Raw genomic sequence first — 27,127 nt, forward strand, 5'->3', positions numbered from 1 at the left:
TTATTAACCTCAGGTGCTAAACCAACTCCAAATCCAGTTTGTGCTTTATTTTATGTCATTGCAGTACCCTAGGTTGTTAAGGTTGCACACTGACAAACCCACAGTTTCAGGGTTACCTCCAAAATGTGTTTCCTATTAAGATTAAAATGGTGTAGATGCAAAGTAAGAGGTTCATATACTCCCAGAGATCAAATAGTGCCACTCTCACATACAGGAGCATGGTGATTTAAATTCAGACGCTCACTTTGCTGATTTGTTCGACATATCCCAGGATGAAACGTGGGGTATAAAGAGAGCAGTAAGATTGGAAGTAAAGGAGAGACTGGATGCCTGCATTTCCTTTGAATTCTATAGACTCCACAGATTCTCCTCCTGTCATGCTCGTCTTTTCCCCCTCCAGCCTTGTTCCCTCAGTCATCCTGTCTATTATTTGCTCTATGTGATCCTGCACCCACTCAGCAAAGAGACACATTTGAATCAGGCCTCCACTGGGGCTTGCAGTAACGTGGTATTTAATGCTTCTCTCCATTCTCTTTCTTTCCCCTTCTCTATTGTATTTCCCTCCATGTAAACGCTGCTCGTCCCTGCGCTGATGCTCTGGATTCCCTGCTGCCTCTTTTCATAACCCTCTCTTTCTCTCTCCGGTCCGTCTTCGACTTCGCTCCAGGCCCTTTACGGGCAGTGAGGTCAGCGTTAGAAATGTGTGTGATCTCTCACTCCTTCTCCTCGTCTCTTTTGCGTTTAACTGCCTCACACGTTCTTCCTCTGTGCCAGTTGTAAGCCATTAACCTTTCAACCACTCTCACTACCCATCCACTCTGCATATCCACTTGCCATTAATGCTGCCCTCGCTCGACTGAACGTCCCCTTTTCTGTCTTAACCTCTCTCCAGTTTCTTCTTCGACATCATCCCTTCTTTGTCCTGCATATTCTCCCCTGTCTTGTTATCTCCCCCTTCTCCTCCCTCCCTACATCACTGCAGGCACTCTCTAATTGCTGTCTCACCCCTGCTGCGCTCGGACCCACAGGCTAAATGATTTCTACAGGGAGAGTGCGAGTGGAAGCACACAAAAAACTTTTTATTTATTATTATTGATGAGTTCCTTTTCAGGCGTTTGTGTTTACAGTTGGTGCTGCCCTCTCATTGGCAGAGTCACACATTCTTCTTATTTTTATGTTTTTATCTGCGTGCTCTACGCCTCTCTACCCTCTCCTTCCTCCAGTTTCACAAAAGACACATTAATCCAAGTGCTAGCAGGACCTTCAAGATTTTTCCTTTTGTGATGTGTTTGTGTACGTACACCAGTTTTTGACACAAATATGTCTTTTGAATCTGCACGTCAGTGTTTTTCCTAGAACCTGGGTAAAGGCCGGTCTCCACGCATGCCAGGGGAAAAGACTAAGCATATGCTGACGTATTAAACCCATTGACTGTATATAAAGATGGACGATGCATCTCCTCTTCCTCCCACTGTACAAAGAATGAAGACAAATGTTATTCAAACCAAACTAGGCAGAAACATGAACACTTGAATATACATCGGTGTGATAAGAACTACCTGAAATGACAGAAACCATCTTTGAGAAGCATTGTCTACGATTACACCTGAGTAGAAGTAGCAATACTAGTGTAAAATAGTGGGAATTATTCATTTCAATATTATATAAATTATAATAATAATGTGGGAGTGCAACTATTCATTTGAACAAGTACATCAATTGTAGAATAAAAGCTCTGCTTTATTCAATGGGACCTGTGGTGAAAATTTGTTTTTATTGATAATTATATTAAATACAATATATTATGTATACATATACTTAATATGAATCATATTTAATAATATCACTGGGGCGGAAAACCCTTTGAACGGCTACATTGTCAGAAATATACTGGAAGATGTCAAACATCTCTCCTTACTTCTCATGACACAGAGGTTTTCTATTCAAAACACGTGCTGTGATAAATGCACTATGAGGAATGTGTGGATTGATCGTGTGTGTGCATAAGAAGTTTCTTATGAATTTCATATGATGTTGAGTAAATACTTTAATTGCCCATTGCAGAATAAAAGTCAGCCATAAATATCATCAAACATTAGGCTATAATATTATTAAAATGTTAACGCTATAACTTTAAAGGGGTAATCAAACAACTTCATTTTCTAAAGTCATACAGTTATGCTAATGGTAAATGGACTGCATTTATGTAACACTTCTCTAATCAATCAAATTGCTTTACATTACAGATCACATTAATCCACACACAGATTCGTACAGCTCTTGCTATACATAGTGCATTGTTAATCACTCACACAAACTATTCTTACACTGGCAGCACAGCTCTCTGATTAGTGGACGGCCGGCTCTCCCTCCTGAGCCACAGACGCCTGCAGTAAGATTTAAAGAACATTATTTATTTTGATTCATCAGGATCCATGTAACAGAGAATTAAATTACCTTACGTTCAGTCACACTAGTATGGTCAAAAACACTGGATGCAGGATACTACACTTCCCATAATGCAACTTTCCAGAGTCTGGTTAAACGCACACATTCCACAAACCAAGTTTATACCGTTCTGATGAAATTTGAGGTCTCAGGCTGCAGCTGAGTTATTTTCTGAGACTCGTCCTCCATAGCCACGGTAGACTTTTTACAACTGTTTGATCTGTAAAATGTGTAAAATTCATGTGGAGTGCCTCTATAAAGTAGCCTGTGAACGATTAGTACCATACTCAGCATCCTCAACGGCCCATTTAGGAGTATTAGACTATCATATAAATAACATTAGTGTAAAATTCAATTGTAAGCAGCTTTTTGATGTAAAATGCATATATTAGTGGATTTATTTAATAGTTTAATCTACTAAAATGTATCGTATATTATTTTTGACATAATAGTAAAGCAAATAGTAAATATGACTTTGAAATAAATGCAGAGGAGTAAAAGTATATAGTAACCTAAAATAGAAATACTAGTAAAAGCACTGTACCTCAAAAAACTGCACTTGTGTAAATTAATTTAGCAACTTTCCAACACTGGCCTGTAGCTAATGAGGAAAGGCCTTTGAAGAACATAATGTGCGACGCACACGTACACGTTCTCAAACACCAGCTCTTAACTTCCTGTGACAGCCTCTCTCTCGTCCTTGCATCACACAGCCGACTTTCGTAATAACATGCGCACGCACGTTGCACCCAGAGGCGCCGCACGTAGACATGGGATTTATCAATAACAGAACGGTCAATAACCATGTTATTTATACATCTTTAAATGCCCTCAGGCTGGAGAAATCTTTTACCATCATTTTGCAATGTGGTTTTCAGCAGTGAATGTTGATGCCTCATAATAAGAAAGTATACATTACTCTGGGAACTGGTTAATATAATTTAGTATCTAATTACTGTTTTACATTAATATCTAGACTTATTCATATTGTGCTGTGGTGTGAGTGCAATGTGACACTAATGTTTATTGTGTAATACAGGCATTTTTTACTTGCTATGAATTATGTATGTTCCTGCTGATGATAATGATATGCTAATGGTGATGATGGCCTAAGTCCATTTCCTGTTGCATGTGAATAACATCTGCACGTTCACTTGCTGGGTAGCTCATACATGTAAAGTGATATAAAAGTGACACAGGGCAGGACGGAGATGCTGGAATTTCCTCACAGAGAGGAAACAACGATACATGTCACATTGTCTCCCTCTCAGCGAGTTTGCATTTCAAGAGAAGAGAGAGGAGGAATGAAAAGCTAATCAGAAAGGGGTGTTTTTTTTTTCTTAATCCCAGCTCTGCTGAGGCGCTTTTTCTCCTCAAGAAAAATCTGTTTCTTTCACACTGCCTCTGCAATCACTTGAAACCCCATTACAGACCATGTGACAGCATCAATTAAATTCACAATTATCATGGGGCAGAGACACTCCAGCGTGATAAAATATAGTAACACAGCATCATCTGCAAGTCTGTGTGTGTGTGTCCGTATGTGTGCGTGTGTGTGTGTGTGTGTGTGTGTGTGTGTGTGTGTGTGTGTGTGTGTGTGTGTGTGTGTGTGTGTGTGTGTGTGTGTGTGTGTGCGCGCTGTGTGTGTGTGTGTGTGTGTGTGTGTGTGTGTGTGTGTGTGTGTGTGTGTGTGTGTGTGTGTGTGTGTGTGTGTGTGTGTGTGTGTGTGTGTGACTGTAAGAGGGACATGGAGAGAGAGTGCTGATCGAAAGCAGAAAACTGAGTCAGACAATTTCACTACTCGAAACGTCTGTTGCCCTTTTTCACATTTCAACGGGAACAACTCTACAAAAACATGATACCACAGTAAATAAAATGTTTGACAGTATAAAAACATTTCATTCACCACTGCAACAATAGCAAAAGAAAGCGTGTCTCCTGTCTGCAGATCAATTGTTTAACAGACCTCTGACAAAGCCAACATGCAATAAAAAATAACACCATCTACTAAGTTATTATTTATCATCGTTATCATTACAACTTATATAAAAGCCACATACATGAGCAGCAATAAAGCAAATCTATGTCAAACATTGACCATAAAATCGTCACTGCAGATAAACTTTACTTTGCAGCATAAACTGTATAAAAAAAGCACACAAACAATACAAAGTGACAGTTCATTGTAGAACTGTTTGAGGAGGACTCAATAATAACAAGAAATTATTCTGCAGTGGCTCCGGAGCAATAACAGAGGCCAAACCGTCCATTCCAAAAAGGCAGGTTTGGAACAGGAAGTGCACTAGTTTCCTATGAAATTAGCTGTTTTGGATCATTTCTCTGAGAGATTGAAATCACAGTGAGTGCTTTTGAATATCCCTAGAAAATTAAACTGGGTGCTGCCACTGTGTATCCACAAAGTTGGCCCATAATTCAGTAGCAGTTTAGCAGCAGAGCCTTTGTCTCCCTTTGACATCACAGATTAGAGTCTTGGCTCTTGTTTGCAGCTTCACCAGAGATTTATCCAGACCAAACTGTCCGAGAGCGTGCGTAAAAAAAACCCCAGCATGAATCAGTGCTCTGGTTGTATTTTAAAGAACCCACAGTCAAACACAGAATCTCACCTTCAGATGGATGTGGTTTGTGTGTCTGAATGTGTGCGTCAACGCAGTATAATCGACTGAAGGAGAGACACTGTTGGATCTGGCAGGTGGAGCTGTTCTGGCCCATACAGTTAATTTCTTTATGCTCTCCATCACAGCTCTATTTATTAAAGCACAATCAGGCCCCGGACGTGGAAAAAAACAGGGAAGCGTGTCCGCATTGATCTCTCTCTACCTATAGTGCTGGCCTACACTGGAGCAGAGCAGGGGATTAAAAATTCATAAGCGTATTTAGATCTATAAGAGCATTATTCATGTGTGCCGTCACCATCTAATACAGAAGGGTACTAATCATTTGCATCTCTAGCCCAGCACACACCCAGCACACGCCCAGCACACGCCCAGCACACACACACACACACACACACACACACACACACACACACACACACACACACACACACACACACACACACACACACACACACACACACACACACACACACACAATAGCTTTCTGGGTGCACTCCAAGTGTCAGCACTATCATATGGGCATGTGTGTGTGTCCTGGCATTGTTCCCTCCTTGAGTGCCATACAATGTGCTGGCATAAACACCTGCTTGACACAGCAGATTGGCACTAATGGCTTTACACGCAGTGCCATCTGTAAGCTGGACCATTAGCTTGTGCATCTTCTCCATGGCCACTAACAGAGCTTCATAGCACTCGCCTCAGATCAACATCGTTTATAGTGCAAAGGCAAAAACACATCCAAATTGAAAATTGTCTAATCATCCACACTCTCTAGGAGGCTGTACGTGGAGGCGGCAGAGCTCGGCCCATCTGCCTGCACCTGGATATTAAAATCTTTAAAAAAAACAAAGCAATTCTGCTCGTTTTGTCGGTCGAGTGTGAGACACCTCCCACTGAGCTGAAGCTATAACCACCAATCCAACTTTGAGCGCTCGCACACACCGACGTCCTCCTCGGTGGCTTCCAGCAGCCTGCAGCAGTCACACAGGGATCATTACTATTCATTTGCTCAGCAAACTGGCCGCACAGACTTATAAATTAGCTCATCTACCGCAGCTGGGTACTGAGACAGTTGGCGCATGCTGAGGACCGAGAGCGCGGCCATTACAGTGCGAGGCTCGGAAACACCTTCTGTCCAGTCGACGTGACCTCTTCCACGCTCGGCTGCTCACTCTTTCAAAGGCGGGAGGAGTTGAGCGCGGGGGTTAGACGTGCCCAGTCAATGATTCTAATAAATGACCTAGCAGAGCAATAGGACTACAACCCAGCGCGTTGTGCTGAGGGAGAATGCGGTGATAAATCCTGTCAAACCAAGTGTAAATCAGTCCAAATGAAATAGCATTAGTGGGACCTCTGACCATGAGGGAAGAGAGCTGACAGGTCTGACCTACAGTGAAATGAGGGAACACAGAGACTGCTTTCTGCCTTGGGGGAGGATCAATGGGAGAAGGAAAAAGTAAAGCTATTAATTCTCCTGGATATGTCAATTCCCTTTGGTGAGGCCAGATTGGTAGTGATCACGACCAGCCCCTTGGGCAGACGGGAGCTTGGGCTCTTTTTGCGCCTCAGTACACCATTGATTAATTGATGTTTTTACGGCTAACTGGAAACCATCACATCATACTGGAGAAATGTAAATCAATTCCAATTGCACGTTTATAACTCAGCGGGTGAATGTGGGGTTAAATTATGCTAACCACATCTCGTAGAGGATGTGTACCTGAGTGGAGGACCTGAGGTTAAATAAGCCATGTACAAAACTTGAAACAGTGTCTTAAATAATCCTAAAACATTTATAAAATAGTTCAGAGACCTTGTAAATGATGAATGAAGTTTCTTTTTCCTTACCCGTCCGATGAGCACAGGTTCAGGCCCGGCGTATTCTTCAATCACAAAGAACTGGTTCCAGATCCAGCTCCTCCTGCTGCGAGAGCGAGACCCCTTTCCCTCCATACGCTCATGCACTTCCTCTTTTACCTCGGACTCTGCTTCTTCAAACACGAGGCCTTGGCCATTTTTCGGACCGGCAGCTTGTGTCCCAGTGTTTTTTGCCTTGTAAGGGTGGAGCCTTAGGACATGACTGCTGTTGACAAGCGTGCTGTCTTCATCTGCTGGGTACTGGGCTGTGCTGAGTTCTGTTTGAGCAGGGTGAACTGACTCTGTTAATGGGTCTCTATGGGAATCTGCCGCTCTGTTCCCCAGCCTTAATCCCGAGTGCTGCATTGTCAGCACAGAAGGAGGGGAATCATTTGTTTCAGAGGGAACGTACAGTGGGTGATATTTTGTCGATGTGAAAGGCGGTTCCGTTTGGCTGATCATTAGTTCTTTCTCCGGGCTAAGACTGACCTCGCTGCGAGGTGTTGACAGCATGCGCAGGAGGTGTTTGCTCTTGCTATCGCCATTATCTGAATCCTGCAATCCCAAGTTGTCCTGCTCTTTACTTAAAGATGGCTTGACTTCACTTAGCGGATTAATACGAATGTCAGCACCAGGGTCTCGATTAAGATCTGGAGTGGTGACTGGGCTTACATAAGGAAATGCAGTCTGATTATCAAATCCAGTGTGAGACTGAGTGACAACCATATCTTGTCTTGCCACTTTCTGAGCCTCTAACTGTCTGTGATTAACGTCAATCAAATCTCTCTTCCTGCTCCGGCTGCCCTTGCTCGGAAAGCTCAAGCTGGGAGCGCTCTGCATTTGGGAATTGACGATCCTGACTAGGTTTTCTTTAGACAGCAGCTTCAGAACGCCATAGCTAGCAGTGAGGTTCAGCTTTCGGTTTGAATCTACGCTGAATCCTTTTCGTGGCACACCCGTGGTATAGACACTCAAATCAGGCCTGACCCTGGATCTCGAGCCTGATTTAAACCTGGTTTTATTGGAGTGTAGATCTGGTTTGTGGTGGATTGTGAATGCTTTCTCTGACCTCCCTGTTTTCTCAGCATTCTTGGTGTTATTTCTAACTTTCTTCACATCCTGGTTTAACTCCTTGTCATTTGCTAATGTGTGAGGAGTCACTTCTTTATTATAGACGGAGTCAACCTCACGCTTGGGCTTGAGGGCCTGCTTCTCCTTGTTGGCAACAGATGGAGCAGCGTGATTCTGCAACATTTTGGAATAAGAAAAAGATCCAGTGTCACCCGTCTGCTCGTGATTGATCAGGTTTCTAAGAGTCACCACGGGCATCGCATTTGCATCCACGCTTGCATCCCGTTGGTCGGCAGCTCTGCTCTCCCCCAGCTTCACTGCGTGCAATCCGCCAACTCCTCTTCTCCGTACAATCTTACTGGCAGAGGAACCCCCAGCAAGCCCCTCCCACAGGCACAGGAAAACCAACAGGAGGAGATTTCTTGTAACCATCTTGTCTTGTGGCGAGATGTCCTAATTTAAGTGAGGTTTGCTGTGAGGCAGGCCTTGTTTTCCAGGTATCTTCATTCTCTCCCTTGTTTTCTCCCTCGTCTCATGCACCTCCTCTCACTCGCCCATCCCGTGCCCTTCACACGGAGCTGGAGGGCAGGTGTCAGTCACTCCTTCCGTTTTTTTTCCACACCGCCTGATATCTTCCTCTATCTCGCTGAGCCTCTGTCTGCCGTTTTTTTCTCCACTCCTCTTGCGAAGCGTCTCATTTAGTTCCCCACAGAGGGTTAAACACCCTGAGAGAAAAGATAAAGATAATTAAGTTAAAACTTTAATCATTGCACTGCGTTAATTAAAAGTGGAGCAGCATAGACAGGTAGGAGAGCTCTCTGACAAGCAGGCAGGACGGACCTTTAACAGAGCAGCAATCACATTTTCACAAGCACAGAGGGCTTTTTAGGCCCAGAACACACATCCATTTATACCTTCATAATGACCCAAGTGCTTTCTCTTACATCTATTAGATAGACGGGGACAAAGTTATCATCATACTATTCTACATGGGAAAAGATAGGATAACAATATTAGAACTCGCTCTGAGCATTTATTAGCGGGAACAACTGTCAAGGATTTCTGACTGCAGTGGAAAAAAAGGATCAGCTACAATGTGAAACTAGCTTCCCATCACTTTGATGTGTGATTAATTAGCTGGATTCATATTGTTCTTTGATCACCAAGACAGATGCAGATGCACTTTGTTGTACACAGCACCTTGAGCTATCTAGGAGGATCTTCACCTCGCACACGTCTGATTTCCATACTTTCAACATTGAAGCCTCAAATGGGAATCCTACAAACAAAATGTCAGCTATCAATCAGTGTGCTAGTTTTGAGACAAGATCAGGAACACTTAAAGGGATAGTTCACCGACAAATTAAAATGCACTCATCTACTCTTAATGGGTGAAGTGTTTGAGTCCAAAAAACACTTCTGGAGTCTCAGGTGTACACAGTGTTGACAGTGTCACAGTGTCCGTAAGCCCCGACATTCATATTCAACTCGAAACGGCGTCATTTACACCATGTTTTTAACCGAAATGTCCTCTGATATTCTCAATGGAGGCGCGTACACGTACCCTCGGGCACACTGGAACACCGCACACACTCTCGCCCAAGGGCACGCGCGGGGTGCTCGCTCCTGTGGCTATTTCTACTAGCATTGCCACTTCCGGTAGTGGACTTTTTGGCTGAAAACATGGTGTAAATGATGGTAGCATGTTGTCTTTTTTACTGTTGTTTTATTACGTCTGAAGAAGAGGTCACTTTGGCTGCAACACTGTTGGCTCCTGAGGCTCCTAAAGTGTTTTGTGGACTCAAACACTTCATTTCTCAGTGAACTATCACTTTAATTGGCATCCCGGTAACAGCAGCTCATGCATCTGACAAGTCAATGATATGACCTTTGTTTAAGAGTAGGCCACATGAAACATAGCTTCTCTTTCCTCCTCTCCCTCTTCATCCCATTTATGTCTCATCACCAGATGTTACTGACTTGACTTCCTCCCGGGAGTCCTTGGTCTTTGTTGATACAGATCCAGCTGATGCATTATGCATTATGATTACAACTAGATTGTTTACATATACAATGTTCCTGGCCACATATACTACTATAACTGAGTTTTTGCTCACCCTTGTTGAAGGTTATAGACAGAGGATTGTGATTTATGAATATGGACCAAATAAAGCCAAATAAAACTTGATTGAGGGATTAATTGACTATTTGCCAGATTGCATCAATATATACAAACCTTTTTGTATATGTCAGTGTTTGATTCAGAAAACAATTTTTTTTTTTTAAACGCTGGAGGACTGGAGTTACAATAGAAGCAGAAAAGACTAATGTATGGTAACCTTTTGTCCCTAGCATGGCTGAGGCTTCAGAAACAGTGGATCCTTCATTTACCACAATGCAACTTGTGCACTTTGTCATTAGAAATCCCCCTCTGACTGGTGAATTCCACCATATTTAAAACTCTGTGTTGCAAGTAAAATAAGCTTGCTGGTATAAATCTGAAGCTTTAAGTCATTATTCTATTTTATAGAGCTCCCTAAATAGATATGGACGACACTATTACTGTCTACAGGTAGAAAAGTATTGTAATGGTAGGTAAGCTGAACTTTATGAGTATAATTGGTGGAGTACCCTTTAAAAAACAGTTTCTAAAACACTGGAGGACTGGAGACAAGGCAGAAGCAGCAAAGACGAATGTATTGTTACTTTTAGTCCCTGGAATGGCTCAAGCTCCAGAGACAGTGGATCATACATTTATCACAATGCAACTTAAAGGCCTTTTCTTCGTTAGACATCCCCTTCTAGCTGGTTCTTTAAAACTCCATGTTACGTGTCTGTAAAATTAAGCTTGTTGGTATAAATCAGATACTTTAAGCCCAGTACTTGTTTTATTTTATAGAGCTCCCTAAAAAGAATCAGAGGACATTGTACAACTGAGAATAGTATTTTTATATTATAACTTTATGAGTACAATTGGTGGAGTATCTTTTAAAGTTACACTTTCCTGTGAACAAAACTATCAAACTCTGCATGTGGGTTTGATTCCATAAAATCCAGTTCGTAAAACACTGGAGGACTGGAGCCAAAACGGAAGCAGAAAGACTAATGTGTTGTGACTTTTAGTTCCTAGCATGGCTCAAGCTCCAGAAACAGTGAATTTAACACATTACAACTTAGAAGAGTGTTTTCGTTGTACACCGCCTCTGGCTACTTAATTCCCACATCTTCAAAACTCCACATTTCAAGTGTGTAAAATAAGCATTTTGGTATAAATTTGAAGCATTGAGCATAGTGATGACATCATAACCACTTATTTTACTTTACAGATCTCCCTAAGGAGATACAGAAGACATCATGAGATTGTTCCTACAGGTAGAGTGGTATTAAATGAACTGAACTTTATGAGCTTAATTGGTGGAGTGGCCTTCAAGTTACTTCAATTCAATTCAGTGTTAATCTTATGGCGACAAATCACCACATACATTATCTCAAGGCACTTTACATAGTAATGTTTAAGAGACATTACAATATAATAAACAATTATGAAAATGAATACACCCAACAGTTTCCACAACAAGTGAGTACTTGGCATCTGTGGAGAGAGAAAACTCCCTTTTACAGTATTTTGCAATATTTTTTGTAAAACGTGTGTCTTATGGGTTAAGCAGTGGCAGTTCCATCCTGTCCTGTGCAGTGCAATGTGGTCTGTTTGGGTGTATGACACTTGCTCCGCTGTGGTGCATACAGACCCTCCCTGTCAGCACACTCACTGGGGCATGACTGAAGTTTGGGTTGCTCCTCCTGGAATACTGTTTTTACCCTTTTTTCTTTACTCAATTTCTCTCCAACATCTTCAGCTTTCTCTCTCAAGCGCCCTCGCTCTCTCTCTCTCTCTCTCTCTCTCTCTCTCTCTCTCTCTCTCTCTCTCTTGCACTCTCTCTCTCTCTCACAGCCTCACTTTCTCTGAGCAAATCCTTCTGATGAACTGAAAATGGAGAAAAACAAGATTATCCTCCCCTCCCTCTTCTCTGTTTTCCCACCTCTCCCACTCACCACCTGTCTCTTCTTCTACCTATCTATCCCCCTAAATCTCCCTCTATCCCCCTCTCTTTAACTTGCTATTGTTTTAGCATCCCGTCCTTTTTTACTCTGCTGACTCCTATCCTCCTTTCCTCTCTCGCTTGCTCATCTGTGTCAATCACAAGCCTGTCACCGTGTCCCTCACCCTCTGTGCACTTTGAATGCTTCAATCAATCAGCCAATCTCCATCCTCGGCCTTGCAACATTGGAAGTGACAGGTGTCTTGCTGGCTACCATCTTGACGACAGGCTACAACACCATAATTGTGCATATAAATCTAGTCATCAAATGATAAAATGCTACAAACCCAGTGGTTACCTGGGACGAGCTGCAAAATGCCGGAAAGATTTTTACAGAATAAGTTGTAAATAAACGCTACAGAGGCCGTTATGGAGGATGTAAGGCTGGATTTGGCTGCGTCTTATCTCCAACGTACAGCATGAGGAAGCGATTGGGGTGAATTCAATGACAGAGCCCCTACTCTCTCCCACAGGAACTTATCAGCTGGGAGTTTGATGGCCAGGCAATCATTGCCACGGGCACCTTGTTAACAAGCCTGGGGCAGGAGCAGGGATGCAGGGCAGAATATCAACACTGCACTGTCACCAGCTGAGCACAAATTTATTACATTTTTGTGTGGGAGGTTCTGTCAATGTGAGGTGTTTTGTTAAAGCAGCAAAGCAGGAGTAAAAATCGTTTTTTTCCCTCTTCATGCTTTTATCTTGTGCACCGTTTCCACGGCAGAAGTTTCACTCGGTGCAGAGTTAAGGATTTATGTAACATACTGATCTGTGTCGCAGCCTTTCACATTATGCTGTGCACCTCTGTGGAGAGCGATTGCAATGCCATTACCCTGGGTGCATGGGCCTGTGCGGCAGTAAGCGAACATAATTGGGTGCTCCAATTTGAAGCACAAGGGAGCTCATATTTCCTCATTAGAGTTTTGTATAATGTAATACGGCAAAAATGTTGTTTTCATCTATGTGAAACCACCACAGATCAGGACGGGGATTTCACCCATGGCCTTTATATACAGCAACTCGATTTCGAGTAGAGTAAATAAAGACGACAGGGTGCTGCACACAGTGACTCCAGGAAGCCCTTGCCTCCTAATTAGTTTAATGAAATGTACAGTTGAGGTGTATTCTCAAACAGTTTAAACCACGCGATTGCGACGGTACTGTATTCCTTTGTAAGTTCGGGGCACTTACAGCAAGTTTCTCTGTGCACTGATTAATTGGGGCCATAAATATCTTAATTCATTTCCCCTTACTGGTCCCATCCCACCTAAAACCCAAATGATCTTTTGGATCGTTAGGATTGGAGGCAAATCCTCACCATCGATTGCGAGCTGTCCCAACTTAACGAGACAGAAAATTTTAATTACGATTCACCTCCTCGCTTGCTGTCTATCTTCCCTTTTTTCTCCCAGTAACCCTCCTGTCGCACACAGAGAAATGCGCCACCACAGCAGCCGCAGCAGCAGCGGTGCGCCCACACACACCCTCCTCGCAGGCAATGAACAAACACATGTATGCTGTGTGACTTCAAGCCCTGTTGACAAAACACTCTCCAGAAAAAAACTAGTATTTATTTACTTATGCAGTTAGAAATAAAAACGAAAAAAAAAAACACATTCCTGGACTCACAATGCCACATTCAGCCACCCTCTCAAACGCACATTCATGAAGACACATTCAAACATCCTTGTGCACACACACAAGTCCTCCTCCTACCACTTATATCTATGCTGCAAAGAAAAAGAAAGAAAGCTCTGAGGACTACTTCTGTGGACGCAGTGAAAGTCAAAGAGAAAAAAAGGGAGCACTCCCTCACACCAGGAGGCAAGAGAAAAAGCAGCCACCCCAAAAGAATTATGCATGGAGTAACAAAGGCAAGCTGAAGAACAGAGAGGGATGAAGGAGGAGAAGCAGGGGAAGTTTGGAGGAATGTGTGTGAGGGGATCAGTGGTGTAGAGGGGCAGCAGGTGGAGGGAGGGGGGGGGCAGGCTGCTTCTCAGAGGACCGACTGGGTAGTTTTTAAGTGCAAATCGCCGTAAAGCAGCTCCGTCCTCGCCTTGAACCATGGCAGATAAAAGCGGACCTGTCAGTGTGTGAGGAGGTGAAAAACAGCAGGAGCCCTGGTCTGTTAATGTATGAATACCTCCTTCGCCCGTGTCCCCAGCCTTGTCTCTGTCTAGGCCTTACTGATATACTGACAGCAGGAGCTAACCTCCCTCGGGAGGGTGTACCGCACCAGCCTATGGACATGAGATAATTCCCCGGAGGCTGGAGGTGTGTAGAGGATGAGCGGAGGCAGGTAAACAACATAACAGTGTCAGCTTTACAGCACAAACACAGTGTTATGAATTCACAGTTTTGCATGGCTGTGAAATTTTGTCCACTTATGGGTGGCTGTTTGCCTATTGGTGAGATTAAGACTTAAAAGACTCAGTGTAACAGAGCGGCGACAGGGGGCTTTGGATTTGCTTGGCTTTCAGCTAGATCAATGGGGTTACATTCGTGGCAAGAGTCAGAACATTGCATTTCAAAACACAGAGTGAGTGCACTGAAAAGAGAAAATATGACAGATATTTAAACTACAGTCTTGTTCAACGTCATTTTTTACAATAAGATGCAGGACAGGGCGACATATTCATAAATCATTTCATAAGCCTGTCCACACTCAGCCGCGGACAGAACAGCAGGGGCCATGTACGTACTGCTGCTGCTGCTGCTGCTGCAACTTACTGGAAATACTCTATACCTATGAGATCACCGTAGAAGTAGCACACCACTCCTGAATAACAGGTTAAAAAAAGTTTGTATTTCTCCCTTAGGGTTTGCACTGAGAAGTCGATGTGACTTGAGGCTGAAGTCCTATACTTCCTAGTTTAAACTTTTCAGAGTTAGCTGTATTTGTGCTGTACAGCATGAGTGGGAATTATTCAGCTTTGGTAACCCAGCTAATGCTATTCGGTCCATTGGCGAATTGTTATTGGTTTTTGTGATTTATTGTGCATAGCTTTTGTGTATTGTAAGGGGTGAAAGGGGCCTCAGTCCAAAGGACCAACATTTAGATCGACCAAAAGAGGCGGTCTCAGTCTGAATCGAACTGAACCATGGTTCAGACTTTTGAACCAATTGCAAGAAGTTGAGACTGCATTAAACAACAGAAGAAGAAAAAGTAGCAGAGGCAGCCCGAAGGATTTACTTGCACTTTTCACCTCCAACTGTATAACTTTTGAACGACAGGGATGTTCATTTGACGCATTTTCACTACTGTCGAGTATTGCAACTGAAGTTAATGTTGCTGGTATTAATACCTGAATGATATCAGTGACAACGCAATTAAGAATAAGAACCAGTTCATTGATTTCCTCCACTCAAATGAAAAGACCACCCACCAACATGACAACATTCCGAAGTCTACAAACCAATCATTGTGAAACATATAGGAAGACACAGCCTACGTTGTTGATGACAACAGGATGTATGTATGTCATTCAATGTGAAACCGAAACTAACCGGGTCAGATGAATACAATGTAACAATGACATAAATCTTAGTTCAGACCTCAGCTCTTCTACTCTTCACTCAAACTGCTAACATATAAGCAAGCCAACTTAAGTTTGTTTGCTCAGTTTGCTATAGCAGCGACTGGATATAAATCTACTTTGCATATGGTGTAACCTATTTTATTTTATGAGTGTGTAAATTCATTCATGGATATATTCTGATGCAACCACTTGCAGCTGTACTTCTGTATGTAGTGTGAATGCAATCTGCTCAGCTGCTGCTTTATCTTAAGCTACAGTATATAAACTGTGAGGGCTGCCATAAAGATCAAATAAATCTTGACAGGAGATGGTGCAGAGAATCACAGTTCCAGGAGACGTGCCAATAGGTCATGACAGGGACAACATTTGTGGTCCATTTTTTACCGCCCTGGCAGAGGTTCAAGTAGCTCTGGTCTGATGTGTGTGGTCGTACGCTGGTTAAGAGCATGTGAATACACCAACTGTGACAGCGTCGACCCACTGAACGCCTATGATTTACTGGTAAATTCTTTTCATCATTCAAAAGCTATAAATTATGGATATCAGTTTATGCATTATGGCTGTGAAGGCAGAGATTTATATTATTGTTCCATGCATCTGCTGTACATAGTGATATAAAAATAAACAATGTTCCGACTTTTATTCAAACTTCCCAATATATTAGAAAAGGAAATTGCCCACCACACATCTGTCACCTATCCTGGTTATTTTGTTGGCAACATCTCAACACACTCAAGACAGACATGTGTGCAGTCTGGTGCACGCTCCTTAAGGCTTTCCCTCTCTGTGTGTTTAGTGTTTTATGATACATCCAACGTGGAGCTGCAGGTTATCTTCAGTAAACCCTCACAGGACCTGAGGTAATACTGAAATATTTACACTGGTATTGGATTGTTCTTACAAAACTTGACAAAATCAGTGCCGTGTGTGCGTGTGTGTACTTGTGCAGGTATCTTTGTGAGCACCATTTTGAGCCAAGATCTTAATGAGGACATTGTGAGGAAGTGAAGACATTTCTGACCCATTTTCAATAGGTTGTTTGATGGTTAAGACTTGGCTTTAGGGCTACGGTTGTAATAAGGTTTAGGTTAGGTTAGGATTAGGGGACACTTAGTGTGTCAAGAGGAGCACAGGAAACAAGGTTACTTTAATCGCCCTTCCATAATGTCCTAGTGGTAGGATCTACATATCCCGTAAAAAGAAAATAGATATTGCAGTATGAGGTTGGGGTTAGGAAATGGTTAAGGGTAAGGGGCAGGGGACCATATGGCATTAAGTTGTGATGGTTAATGTTAGGGCCTAACAAATGCATTATGCCAATAAGTGTCCTCACTAAAGCTGCTTTAAGATCATGCACTGAACTCCAGATAATCTCGGGACATTCACTGGAGGGGCAGTATCTGAGAATGAAAATATCAAAGTGAGACAATTCAGACTTTCTGTTGAGTTTGTCCGGCCAGTGTGCCAATAAAAACTGTCTGAATGAGCCGATGTGAGAACACAGCAAGAGATCCTCTGCAGGTTTCACCGCAAGCGAGTGGGCGTGTTGACGACCCTTCTAACCCAAAACAAATGCTACAATTAAAAAAAAAAAAAAGCAAAGGAAAACACGTGAATGTAGATACATTTAGGAGGCTGACAAATTGACTTCCAGATGATAACAGGGACATCAGTAACATTAATCATTGGTGAATTATTTGAATTTGTCATTCAAATCTCTGCTTCTTACATCAAACCCAAATAAATTTCTTGGTGGGTAGAAACATTTATTTTTAGTGCTGAGACAGAAAATTTTAATGAGTGAGTAAATGTATAACACATGTCATGCTAAACGTCAACGTCAACAGAAAACCTTTTTCTCATGTTTTCCTGCAACAGAAATAATAAATCCTCAAAAAAAGTGAATGTTGGAATTTAAGTGAAAACAGCAAAGTACAAAAAGAAAAACATTAAATTGGGATGATATGTGGGAGACAGGAACTGTAAATTCTACAGGGAGTGTTGTCAGCCGTCAACTTCACAGAAGTGAGGCTGATCATCTGCTAGAGCTGAAAACCCCAACTGGATTATTAAATAATTGTATCTCCCTGTCACAGCACAAACAAGCCCAGACTAAAACAGACTTGGTCCAACTTGCTCCAACTCCATGTCAGATGCTCATACACACAAATCACTGGTCCATAACTAAAGTCAATATAACAAGTCATTAAAAAGTAATAAGAGGGGAAACAATTTGCTTCAGCTGTGGAAAAAACATGTGTGTCAGCGAAAAAGAAGTTTCCTCTCATTATGCTAATATTAAATAAATTTAGTCAGGGTCATTTCTATTTCGGAGAAGACACTAAGGTTGATTCTATCTCAAATGGAGTCTGTCATTATTTGTATGACTTTGGAATAGTCCTTCAATATCAAAATGTAAGATAATATTCTGTTCATGGCCGATGATCCTGTGTCTGGCTACGTCATGCGGACACCACCAATTATTATTGTCACTGAACGATAACAACATCTGACGTCTCTCTGCCTCCAGGGCCCTGTGCTGTTTCGGACAAGTTTTAGGAGCTGATCAGCTTCAATGATCTTCAAGCAGAAAGGTCATGTTTATGCGTCGAGCACCTCATCCGGTTCGAGCCGATGTCTGGAGGTGCTCGCTTTGCCTTTTCCGAACAGTGAGTCATCAGCTGCCAAAGCAGTTACCGAAATTACACCTGATGCCCATCAAGCCTCCTGTCTCTCTTCCCCTTCCGCCTGACTGCATGTGCAACATCAAAAAACTATCTGATCCTTTCAACACACTGGCTGACATTTCAGCAAGAGTCCTCAGGAGTTGCGATGGACTTTGTCTGCCCGATGCCGCGTGCGTGCATGAATAGCATGTGTAAGTGTCCATTCAGATGTGTGTTAGATAATGAGAAAAGACCGAATTTTTCATTCAAGCAGTTGGAGGAAGTTTCCAAGAAAATTGCCCGTTGAAGGAGCGTATTGGTACGAACTCCATGTACACTCACCTATCTTCTCAGAGAGCCACAAAGCATAGGTTCAAAAAGTATTCCTTTATTGGAAAGAGAGGTACTTTACTGCACAGCACTTGAAATTGTTTTCGTCTAAGCTTTAACTCATGACACCCTTTCCCTCCACCTCTGTTGTTTGACTTTCAAGGTTGTTTCAATCGAGAAGCACTGTGGCTGGACAAGAGGCTGGTGGCGAGGACCCGGCAAGGTGGCGGAGGGTCGTTTCAGAGATGAATAAACACTACACACCCAAGGTTGTCTGAGATAATATGTGATGCATCGCTTTAGCGAGAGACGGCACATCGTAGAACAGCACCAAGGCTATTGGCCAAGGAAGAGGGTGAATGATGATCAATATTCCACCTAAATTGACCCTAAAATTTACATTTACGGGTCTTTTTAATGTTTAGCTTCCATCGAGGCAGACAATGAGTGCAAACCAGCAAGATGGAGTGGGTTTACTTTTAATGGCTGCCTGACAGAATCAATAACCCAGTGCTGTGCACTGAAAACTTTCTCTTGAGGTGTTGTCCGCAGGTGTTCGGGGTTTTTTTTCACTACTTCTCTCACACAAAGATTAGACTTCTTTTTCAAACATGGGTAAACCCACTAAAAAAGTTGTTAACCCCTTTCCCATTGTCAGTTGAGGAGTTTGCCAGTGTTGCATTTTGCGAAATAGCAAAGAAAAAATTGTAATTGTTGCACATTGTTCCCAAGATGTGAAAAACAAGTACACAAACATTCATAGCTGTTTACAAACCAATGCCCTGATGTTCAATATGCGCATTAACATGGCACGGGAGAAGATGCAGCATCTCCGTCTAGACTGCCAAAAAAAAGAAGAAGAAGAAGAAGAAGAAGAAGAAGAAGAAGAAGAAGAAGAAGAAGAAGATGAACGCCTTCAGCCAGGAGTCATGCTTCCATCACTGCAGAACCGATTCAAATCCGTCTAATGCATTTGTCAAGGAATGCCAATTGTATCCATTCAAATTGCAGACAAACACCAGATGTTTGACCAATGGTGTGTAATATAATATATATAAGATAAGGAGTGTTTGTTCAGTTTGCGATATTACCTGAGGGATGAGGCAAAGGACAAAAGACAGTGATTGGTTGAGATTTCAATATATGACCTAAATGTGGTTATAGGTCAAAAGATTGTTGGTATATTTCCATTTGTCAAGACTACAAACTTGCCAAATTTTCCTTAAAAATATTTAATGCATTTGCCCCTACAGCCACACTACTCTGTGGTCTCGTGGAATGCACCCAAGAAGCATGGAGGACGCTATAGATCTGATCAGTAAGACCGCATCTGTGCTGCATGACTGCTTTCAAGGAGAGACTGACAGAAAGCAGCCATTGTTATCCCCCTTCCTTGAATTCATCACACCCCAGTGGCCATTAAGAGCAGGTAGAAACACTCTGGACGTGGTCTGAAAGCACTTTGTATGAGCCCGTTCCTTTCACACATGCCCCATTCTTGGCAGCTTGTTCGCAGTGACAGTGCCAATGGGCTGATGTTTACAGATATAGCACCCACAGAAAATGCTGGGTTACTGTATCTATCCAACTGAGTTGAGCCCTGGGTGTGGCGCGCACCGTGCGGTAGGGATGCATCTTCTGAGCCATCTCTCGTCTTAGAACAGAAATAAACTCGGCTTTAGGAATAAACAGGCTACACTTGGAATGGACATTTAAACTAAAAGTTGTAGCTGTAAAACTATGGAACAGGTGACACATTAATATGTAAACACCAGTGTATGAAACCTAAAGATGGGTGACTATTTTTGTGGCTAAATATTCTCCTCTTCAACAGGTTCATGTGTTTTGCAGTATAGACAAAATATTCTGTGTGTGTTCTCCTCTTCAACATTTCCATGCACTTTATTCTTGCATTGTAGAATTAAAAGTAAAACAAACACTGACTAACTGAAGTGTGTGCATAAGTGCTCTTCAGTTGGCTTAGATTCTGCTCTTACATAAGAACAAATCCCAGTTAAGAAAACATTGGTGAATATCAGAATCTTCGTAAACTGCGTAAGTGGGTTTTAAGAAGGAATTTCTTCCTAAGAACGATTGGTGAATGAGGCCCAACGGGGTCAGATAGCTTCTGTTTGGAAAAACTTTTTTTAAACCAAACTTTCTGAAAGGCATTACACCAACCACCCCATCAATTCAGAATATACAGCACAGCAGTGCTCCCCAGCCTGGGAGTTGGGACCACAAAAGTATTCAGAATGTAGAAAAGGAGAAAACTTGCTTTCTCTGAGGACGAGAAGTGCCAGACAGACATTGAATTGTACGGAGGACTTACCATCCAGAAAGGTTTGGATACACTTATTGAACATTCATCATTATGACTCATGCAATGAATAATAATTTTCACTTAAGTCCCCTAGGTCCCACCTGAGGACCCCAGCAGGCCCCTGACCCGCTCTGACCAGACCCGCTGCTCCACCAAATCAAAGATATCACACAATATTCTGCTTGCAATCATCTACTGACTCCTTATCAGAGTTTTGTCAGAACCATCTATCCCAAGGATGTTGTTGTGTCCTGTTCCCTTATCATCCTGCCGCGTTCATGCCGCTGTGTGCGAGTTGAACGTTGTGTGACCACGCGGGCCTGGAAGCCTGTACTGTCACAGTTGTTAATCCCCCTCGACTCAGCTTCATTAGCGTATATACACACCCCTCCCCTCTCCTCTCTTTGTATGACGTTAATGCTCCGTAGGTTCTCTCCTGCTTCTGTATCCTAACTGACAGTGTATTTTTGTAATTCTGATGGCGTTGCCACAATCTCAAATTAATTTCGCTTTTGTCTCCCTCTATTTGGGTCAGTTTGTTGCTTTGTTTGTTTTACGGCAGCTCAGGGAGACAGAGCAGATTGTGGCATGTTTAAGTCACTATCTCTGGCAGGTTAGAGTGCGGGGTCACCTTGGGTGAGGATTGGATAAAGGATGTTTGAAATTGCTTTATGCAGCAACATGTTGCGCAACATCCAGTCGTTCAGCTGTTGTCTCCTTCTCAGCTGAGCAGTGATTGGCTGAAACTCGGCCTATGCTACAGGAGCAAGCAGCATCATCATTCCTTCTTTTTATTACTTTCCAATAGTATTTTTGGCAGCATTGTTTATATTGGGAACTTCTTCTGTGCTAGTTCAAAGATATACAACAAGGCAGTGGGTGCATGTTGAGGGAAGATTTCCAAGCAGCGTTTGTCTGTGGTGTGTTGCAGGACGATGCAGGGGATCAAAGTATTTTTTTAGGGCGATCATTTTTTTCTGCAGGGTGCATTCATGCTGTGTAGTGCTTGGGATGTTCTGGCATCGCTCCAGCACTGGGACTATAAATTCTGTTATAGACACACTGACAGCAGAAGACACACATGAACCGAAATATCTTTTCAAACACACACGATCGCCTCCCACCAAACCTTGCATCAGAAAGAAATGGAACTGTGAGTTTCTTGTCTCTCCTTCCAAGGTCATTTGTTCCTTTGGCGTAGGTGCAGTAATGATCCCATCTCCAGCTTATGAAAGCTGATAGGTGGGTGCATCAAACCTGTCCCCTGGAAAAGCCTTTACCCAGCTTCAAGGTGGGAGATAGTTGCCATCAGACGGCGAAGACCGCAGGGGGAGAATCCCCTCCACCTTCCTCCACTCTCTGCCTTTGTCTCTAATGTGGAGCAGGGATAGCAGGGGCCGCTGCGTTTAGAAAAGCCCTGTGTTTCGCCCATAAAAACCACATCTCTGGCCGTGGAGAAGCTCACACTGTAATCCTGCATGACGGATTGAGTCTGCCACTGCAGCGCTCTCCCTCTCTTTCTCTCCCTCCTCGTTTCAAAAAAGAAACTTCTATGGCAGCGGGCGTGTGCTCGAGTGTGTGGGCGCATGCATTCGTCAAAGACAGGGGAATGTGTGCGTGCAGGCACCCATACGTCGGCATGACGTTCGCGCGTTTGCCTAAGTGCATTTTGTGCATTCCTTCCATCAGCTCTTCCTCCCTTAAAAAAAGAAAATGTAGGGTAGCCTATAGGTGTGTCTGTTTAAATTTTATATCAACAGTCAAAGAGGGAGAATAAATAGATGTCAGTGGCAGAGAATGGAAAATAGGTTTCCCCTTTTGCGAGTGAACAGAATGTAAGCGATACCCTCAGACTTGCACAATAAAACAGAATGAATCCCAGTGGGAAGTCAGAGAACGCGAGTGCTGGAGAGGTGTATAGATGACCTGGATTTTGTATCCGTACTCCCTTGGCATGGATTACTGTGCATGGGTACAAATGGCCTCTAATAGAAAAGACGTTTATATGCTTACGAATCACTACTATTAGTACCCCTCTGAGCCTGATTTGCTCCTGTCTTTATCTATCCATCCTCTTGTCACTCCAGCTCTCTGTCTCTTCCCTCTTCCTGTGCAATCACTCTGTGCGGATTTTTTTAAACATCTCGTTCTGTTTCATAATCTCCCTTTCTCTGTCTCTCTCTCTCTCTCTCTTGCTCTCACCATCTCTCTCTTTGGGTATTAGGCATTCAATGATCTTTCCGTGGCATGTGGTAGAAGTTATCACCCCATCTCACTCCCTCCCTCACTCTATCTCTATAATCTTCCTTAATCTTCCAGCCCAGAGTGAAGTGAGAATTAGTTTCTCACTCTCTCTCATCAATCTCTCGCACCTCCCCTTCTTCTACTTCCCCCTGTACACCCCCTCAGACATGCCCACCCCTAACTCCCACTTCTCTCTCTCCTCTGAATCATCCCCGCCAGCTGCTTTCTTAATCCCTCGTCTACATCAGTTCGTCTTCCCTCTTCTCTCTGGTCTCTCCCCTCATTCAGCTTCATGTCATCAACAAAACTGCAGAGGTCATTTCTGCTTTGCCCTCCCGTCTCTCTCTCGCTCTCTCTTGCCTTCTCTTTCTATTTCCGCGTCTCGCTCTTGGATTTTCTTTTTTTTCACGCCATCTCCTCAAAATTGCTCTCGGGACTTTTGTATTCAACCCAGCCTGTTAACCCTGAGCTTCTTCCTTACCTGCTTACTGTCCTTAGTGGGTACAGACTCAGAGAGAAAACAGATGTTTTAACACCCGCTATCCACAGGCTGCTCTCACCAAATGGCTTATGAATAACACGCCAATTTCCTTGAGGCATTTTCCTTGTTGTTAATAGGAATGTTTTGCTTTGCATGTCATTTCACACCAAGTTATTTCTCTGATGACTAACCCTAACATCCCCCAACGTTAACCCTGGCCGAGAAGGTATTAAATGACGTGCAAGAAGCTTTAATATGCGCAGATGTGACTTGCAAAATGTCCCTGAAAGTGGTGTGCTATTTCAGCACGATCAGAGAATCACTGGAGTCAAGAAGCATAACAACACTTGAATTTAAGGTCACATCTATGCAAGACTCCTTTCAATCCACCATAAAAACACAAGAGCTATGCTATTGAAAAGCTCACATTTATTACATGAGCAATTGTGTCCTATATCAAAAGGCAGCTTTTCATTTTTAACCTTTTCATCTTTTGTGTTGATGAGTTTTGCCAGTTGTACTGGACTGCACTCCGACTCCCTCTCTACCCTTCAAAGCAGAGAAAACACTTATCACACCCAGCAGTGTTCCATGTTGGCAGGCTACAGCACCACAGAGAGGAATTAATAAACTGCAAAGTTAAAGGCCGGGAGTGGAAGCTGTCCCCTTCAGCCCATCACCTCACAAATCCAAAAATATATCTTTTCACCACCACATCTACGGTTCCATGTAGAACATCATAATCACGATATGATTAGAAGTAAATTATGTGCGATTCCGTGTTGTAATTTTCCGCCCCGCTCCATTTCAGAGCCGTCTGGGGGGGGACACAAATTTTGTCCAACACACACCTGATGTTGTTTTCAACTTCCAACCCTCAGTGGAACATTTTACTTAAAAGCACAGACTGAGCTCAGGAGAAGCGCAGCCACAAAAGAAATGCATGAGCAACCACCAGTATGTATTAGGATTTTCAAAATCCTTATATGTTTCCTTATTTGCTCAATGTTGTGCCAATAAAAGTCATTTCTGGCCCCAAAAATATTTTTCTTAATTAGTAAAACACCTTGGCTACAAGTGTTAACTTCCAGGTCTTAATAATAAACACAACAATTATAAAGTCCATATTCACTGAGCTACATGATTGACAAACTCAATCAATGTTCAAAGTAACACCACGCACTTTGAGCTCATATACATAAGCCGCTATGCTACACTAGAGTGGTATTTACATGTTTTAGTCCCGGGGGGAGAGAGCGAGAGAGAGTGAGACAAATGAATATTAATTCCACTATTTCTCATTATCAGGGCGGCTTAATCATGATGAATGTGTTCCTGTGTGGAGTGAGCCTTCAGGATGGAAAAAACCAAAAGAAGTAGTTACGGCTAGAAATACTTCAAGTTTACAAGTGGACAAAAAAGGAACCAAAGAAAAATGACTTTTCAGTCGTGACCTTAGCACTGACAGAGTCACTGAAACATCATTCATCGCTGAACTATGAGCTGCTGTGTTTAGAACAAAACTGACCCACCCGCCACACTGGCAGCTCTGTGGGAATTGACACAACGGTGCTATGGACAAAACACTAATGTCATGCTAACAACGTGTATTCAATGTCTGATTTTAGCTCGTTAGCATGATAATTAGCAGTAAATATGAGCAAATTACTGCTAAACACTGAAGCTTGAGGAGATGTCAACAGCTTTTGGTCATAAATTCAAGTTCTGGGCGAATTGAAATGTTGATCTGTAGATGCTGCTGGTGAAAGGTGAGGACGTCACCAGAGTCGTTGTAGTTCAACCAAAGGGGGACAAAAATATCTGTTTCATGATAAACCTGTGATGGAGTATTAGGGATATAATGAAGAAAAAACATTCTGAGATTTCGAGAAGAAAGTCATAATATTACGAGAATAAAGTTGTAGCTGAGAGGAAAGTCAAACTGCTAAAAGTATTATGAGAATTTATTGAGTCATAATATTACAAGATAAAGATGTTATTTAATGACATAAAAAAATCATGATATCATGATAGTAAAGCTGATATTTAATGAAAAAACGTTAATATTCTGAGAATAAAGTTGTAAATGAATTAGAAAAAAGTCATGGTTTTGCGATAATAAAGTCGCAATTTAGTAAGAAAAAATCATAGTGTTTTATATATATATATGGAAATTAGCAGCAGAAAGAACCCGTCTTCAATTGAGTTCCGCTCCATATAGATCTTGATTACCAATGACACTTTTAAATAGCTTGTAAATGTAACCAACAATAACCTCAACGAGCACCAAATCAGTGTGATTCTTTCTTCAGAATAGACTCATTTCTATCATTACACAATCATTTCAAAGTCCAGATACTTAGGTCCAGGTTCAGGTTACTTTATTTGTACCCATAGGTAGATTTGGTTTGCAGGCTAAGAAAAAGGCATATGTTTGACGGACATCTTACAGACAGCACAGACATGAAGTAATAATAAAACATTAATAAAACTAAAATACCATTAGAGTGAACAAACAGTTCAATCCACTAATCAGGACCACTGGACCCAACAACTGATGCTAGAACAAATACGGCAACTTGTGAAAATGTGGTGCTGATGTTCCGAACATTATTTATGAAACCTTCACAAAAGTGTAACTTAATAAGATGCTCCACGTTCCTCATTTTAAGACAGGTGACAGGCTGATCCTCTGATATCCCCCCTCTAAAATGACATATTGCCTAAAATTACGACTTAATTCTCACGATATCGAGACTAGGTTTTTCTTTTTTTCCTTTTTGAGTGACCCTAATTCTCCATCTTACAAACCATCCAAGCTAAAAAAATAGCTTTAAAAAAATTGGCAGCCTGTAGAACTGTGGTACTAAAAACAAAGCATACTTTTGCTGTTTGTGGAATTAATATGTACAGTAATAAAATCACAATCACAACAGAGGTTTCTCTACTTCAAATAAATATTCCAAATCCTGTTTGTCTTATAATTTGTCCCCACGGACCGTTATACTTGATGCCAGACCTTGCTGCAAGCAAAATGTGTCTCTTAGTTCCTGTGCACTCTATTTTTTCTTTTAAGAACATGCTTCATGTAGAAATGAAGAGAAACCTTGAGCAAAGCCGTGGCACACACGAGAGTGGGAAACGTTAAGAGTCAGATAAAAGCAACAAAAGGCATTAATGCAGAGAGCATGGCAGGGTAGCGGGTAAAAAATAAAAAAAAAAGAATGAAGATTAGCGAGAGTGGGATAAACAGATAAGGAGGGTGCACACATGATGAGACGCAGCAAAGTTAAAAAAGATAGAGGGATGAGGGGAGACACTGACGTTTGATAATCCCACCTCCTCCTCCTCTTCCTCTTTTCTGCCCTTTCCGTCGTTGGAAAAAAAATAGAGAAGGCAGAGTTAAGGCAAAAGAAAGATGGATGAGAGGTG

The 27,127-nt window shown here is 42.3% G+C and overlaps 1 protein-coding gene across 2 annotated transcripts in view; it reads right to left on the reverse strand.

The window, feature by feature from the left end:
- LOC118117832 overlaps window positions 1-27,127 on the reverse strand; it is a 146,965-nt gene that overhangs the window by 85,630 nt on the left and 34,208 nt on the right. For both annotated transcript variants that reach the window (XM_035170429.2, XM_047342121.1), the window contains exon 2: window positions 6,933-8,737. In XM_035170429.2, the coding sequence (XP_035026320.1) occupies window positions 6,933-8,444 (1,512 nt within the window). In that variant the 5' untranslated portion in view covers window positions 8,445-8,737. The remainder of the gene's footprint in view (window positions 1-6,932; window positions 8,738-27,127) is intronic.

Source organism: Hippoglossus stenolepis, chromosome 11 (assembly GCF_022539355.2).
Source record: "Hippoglossus stenolepis isolate QCI-W04-F060 chromosome 11, HSTE1.2, whole genome shotgun sequence".
Classification (NCBI taxonomy): domain Eukaryota; kingdom Metazoa; phylum Chordata; class Actinopteri; order Pleuronectiformes; family Pleuronectidae; genus Hippoglossus; species Hippoglossus stenolepis.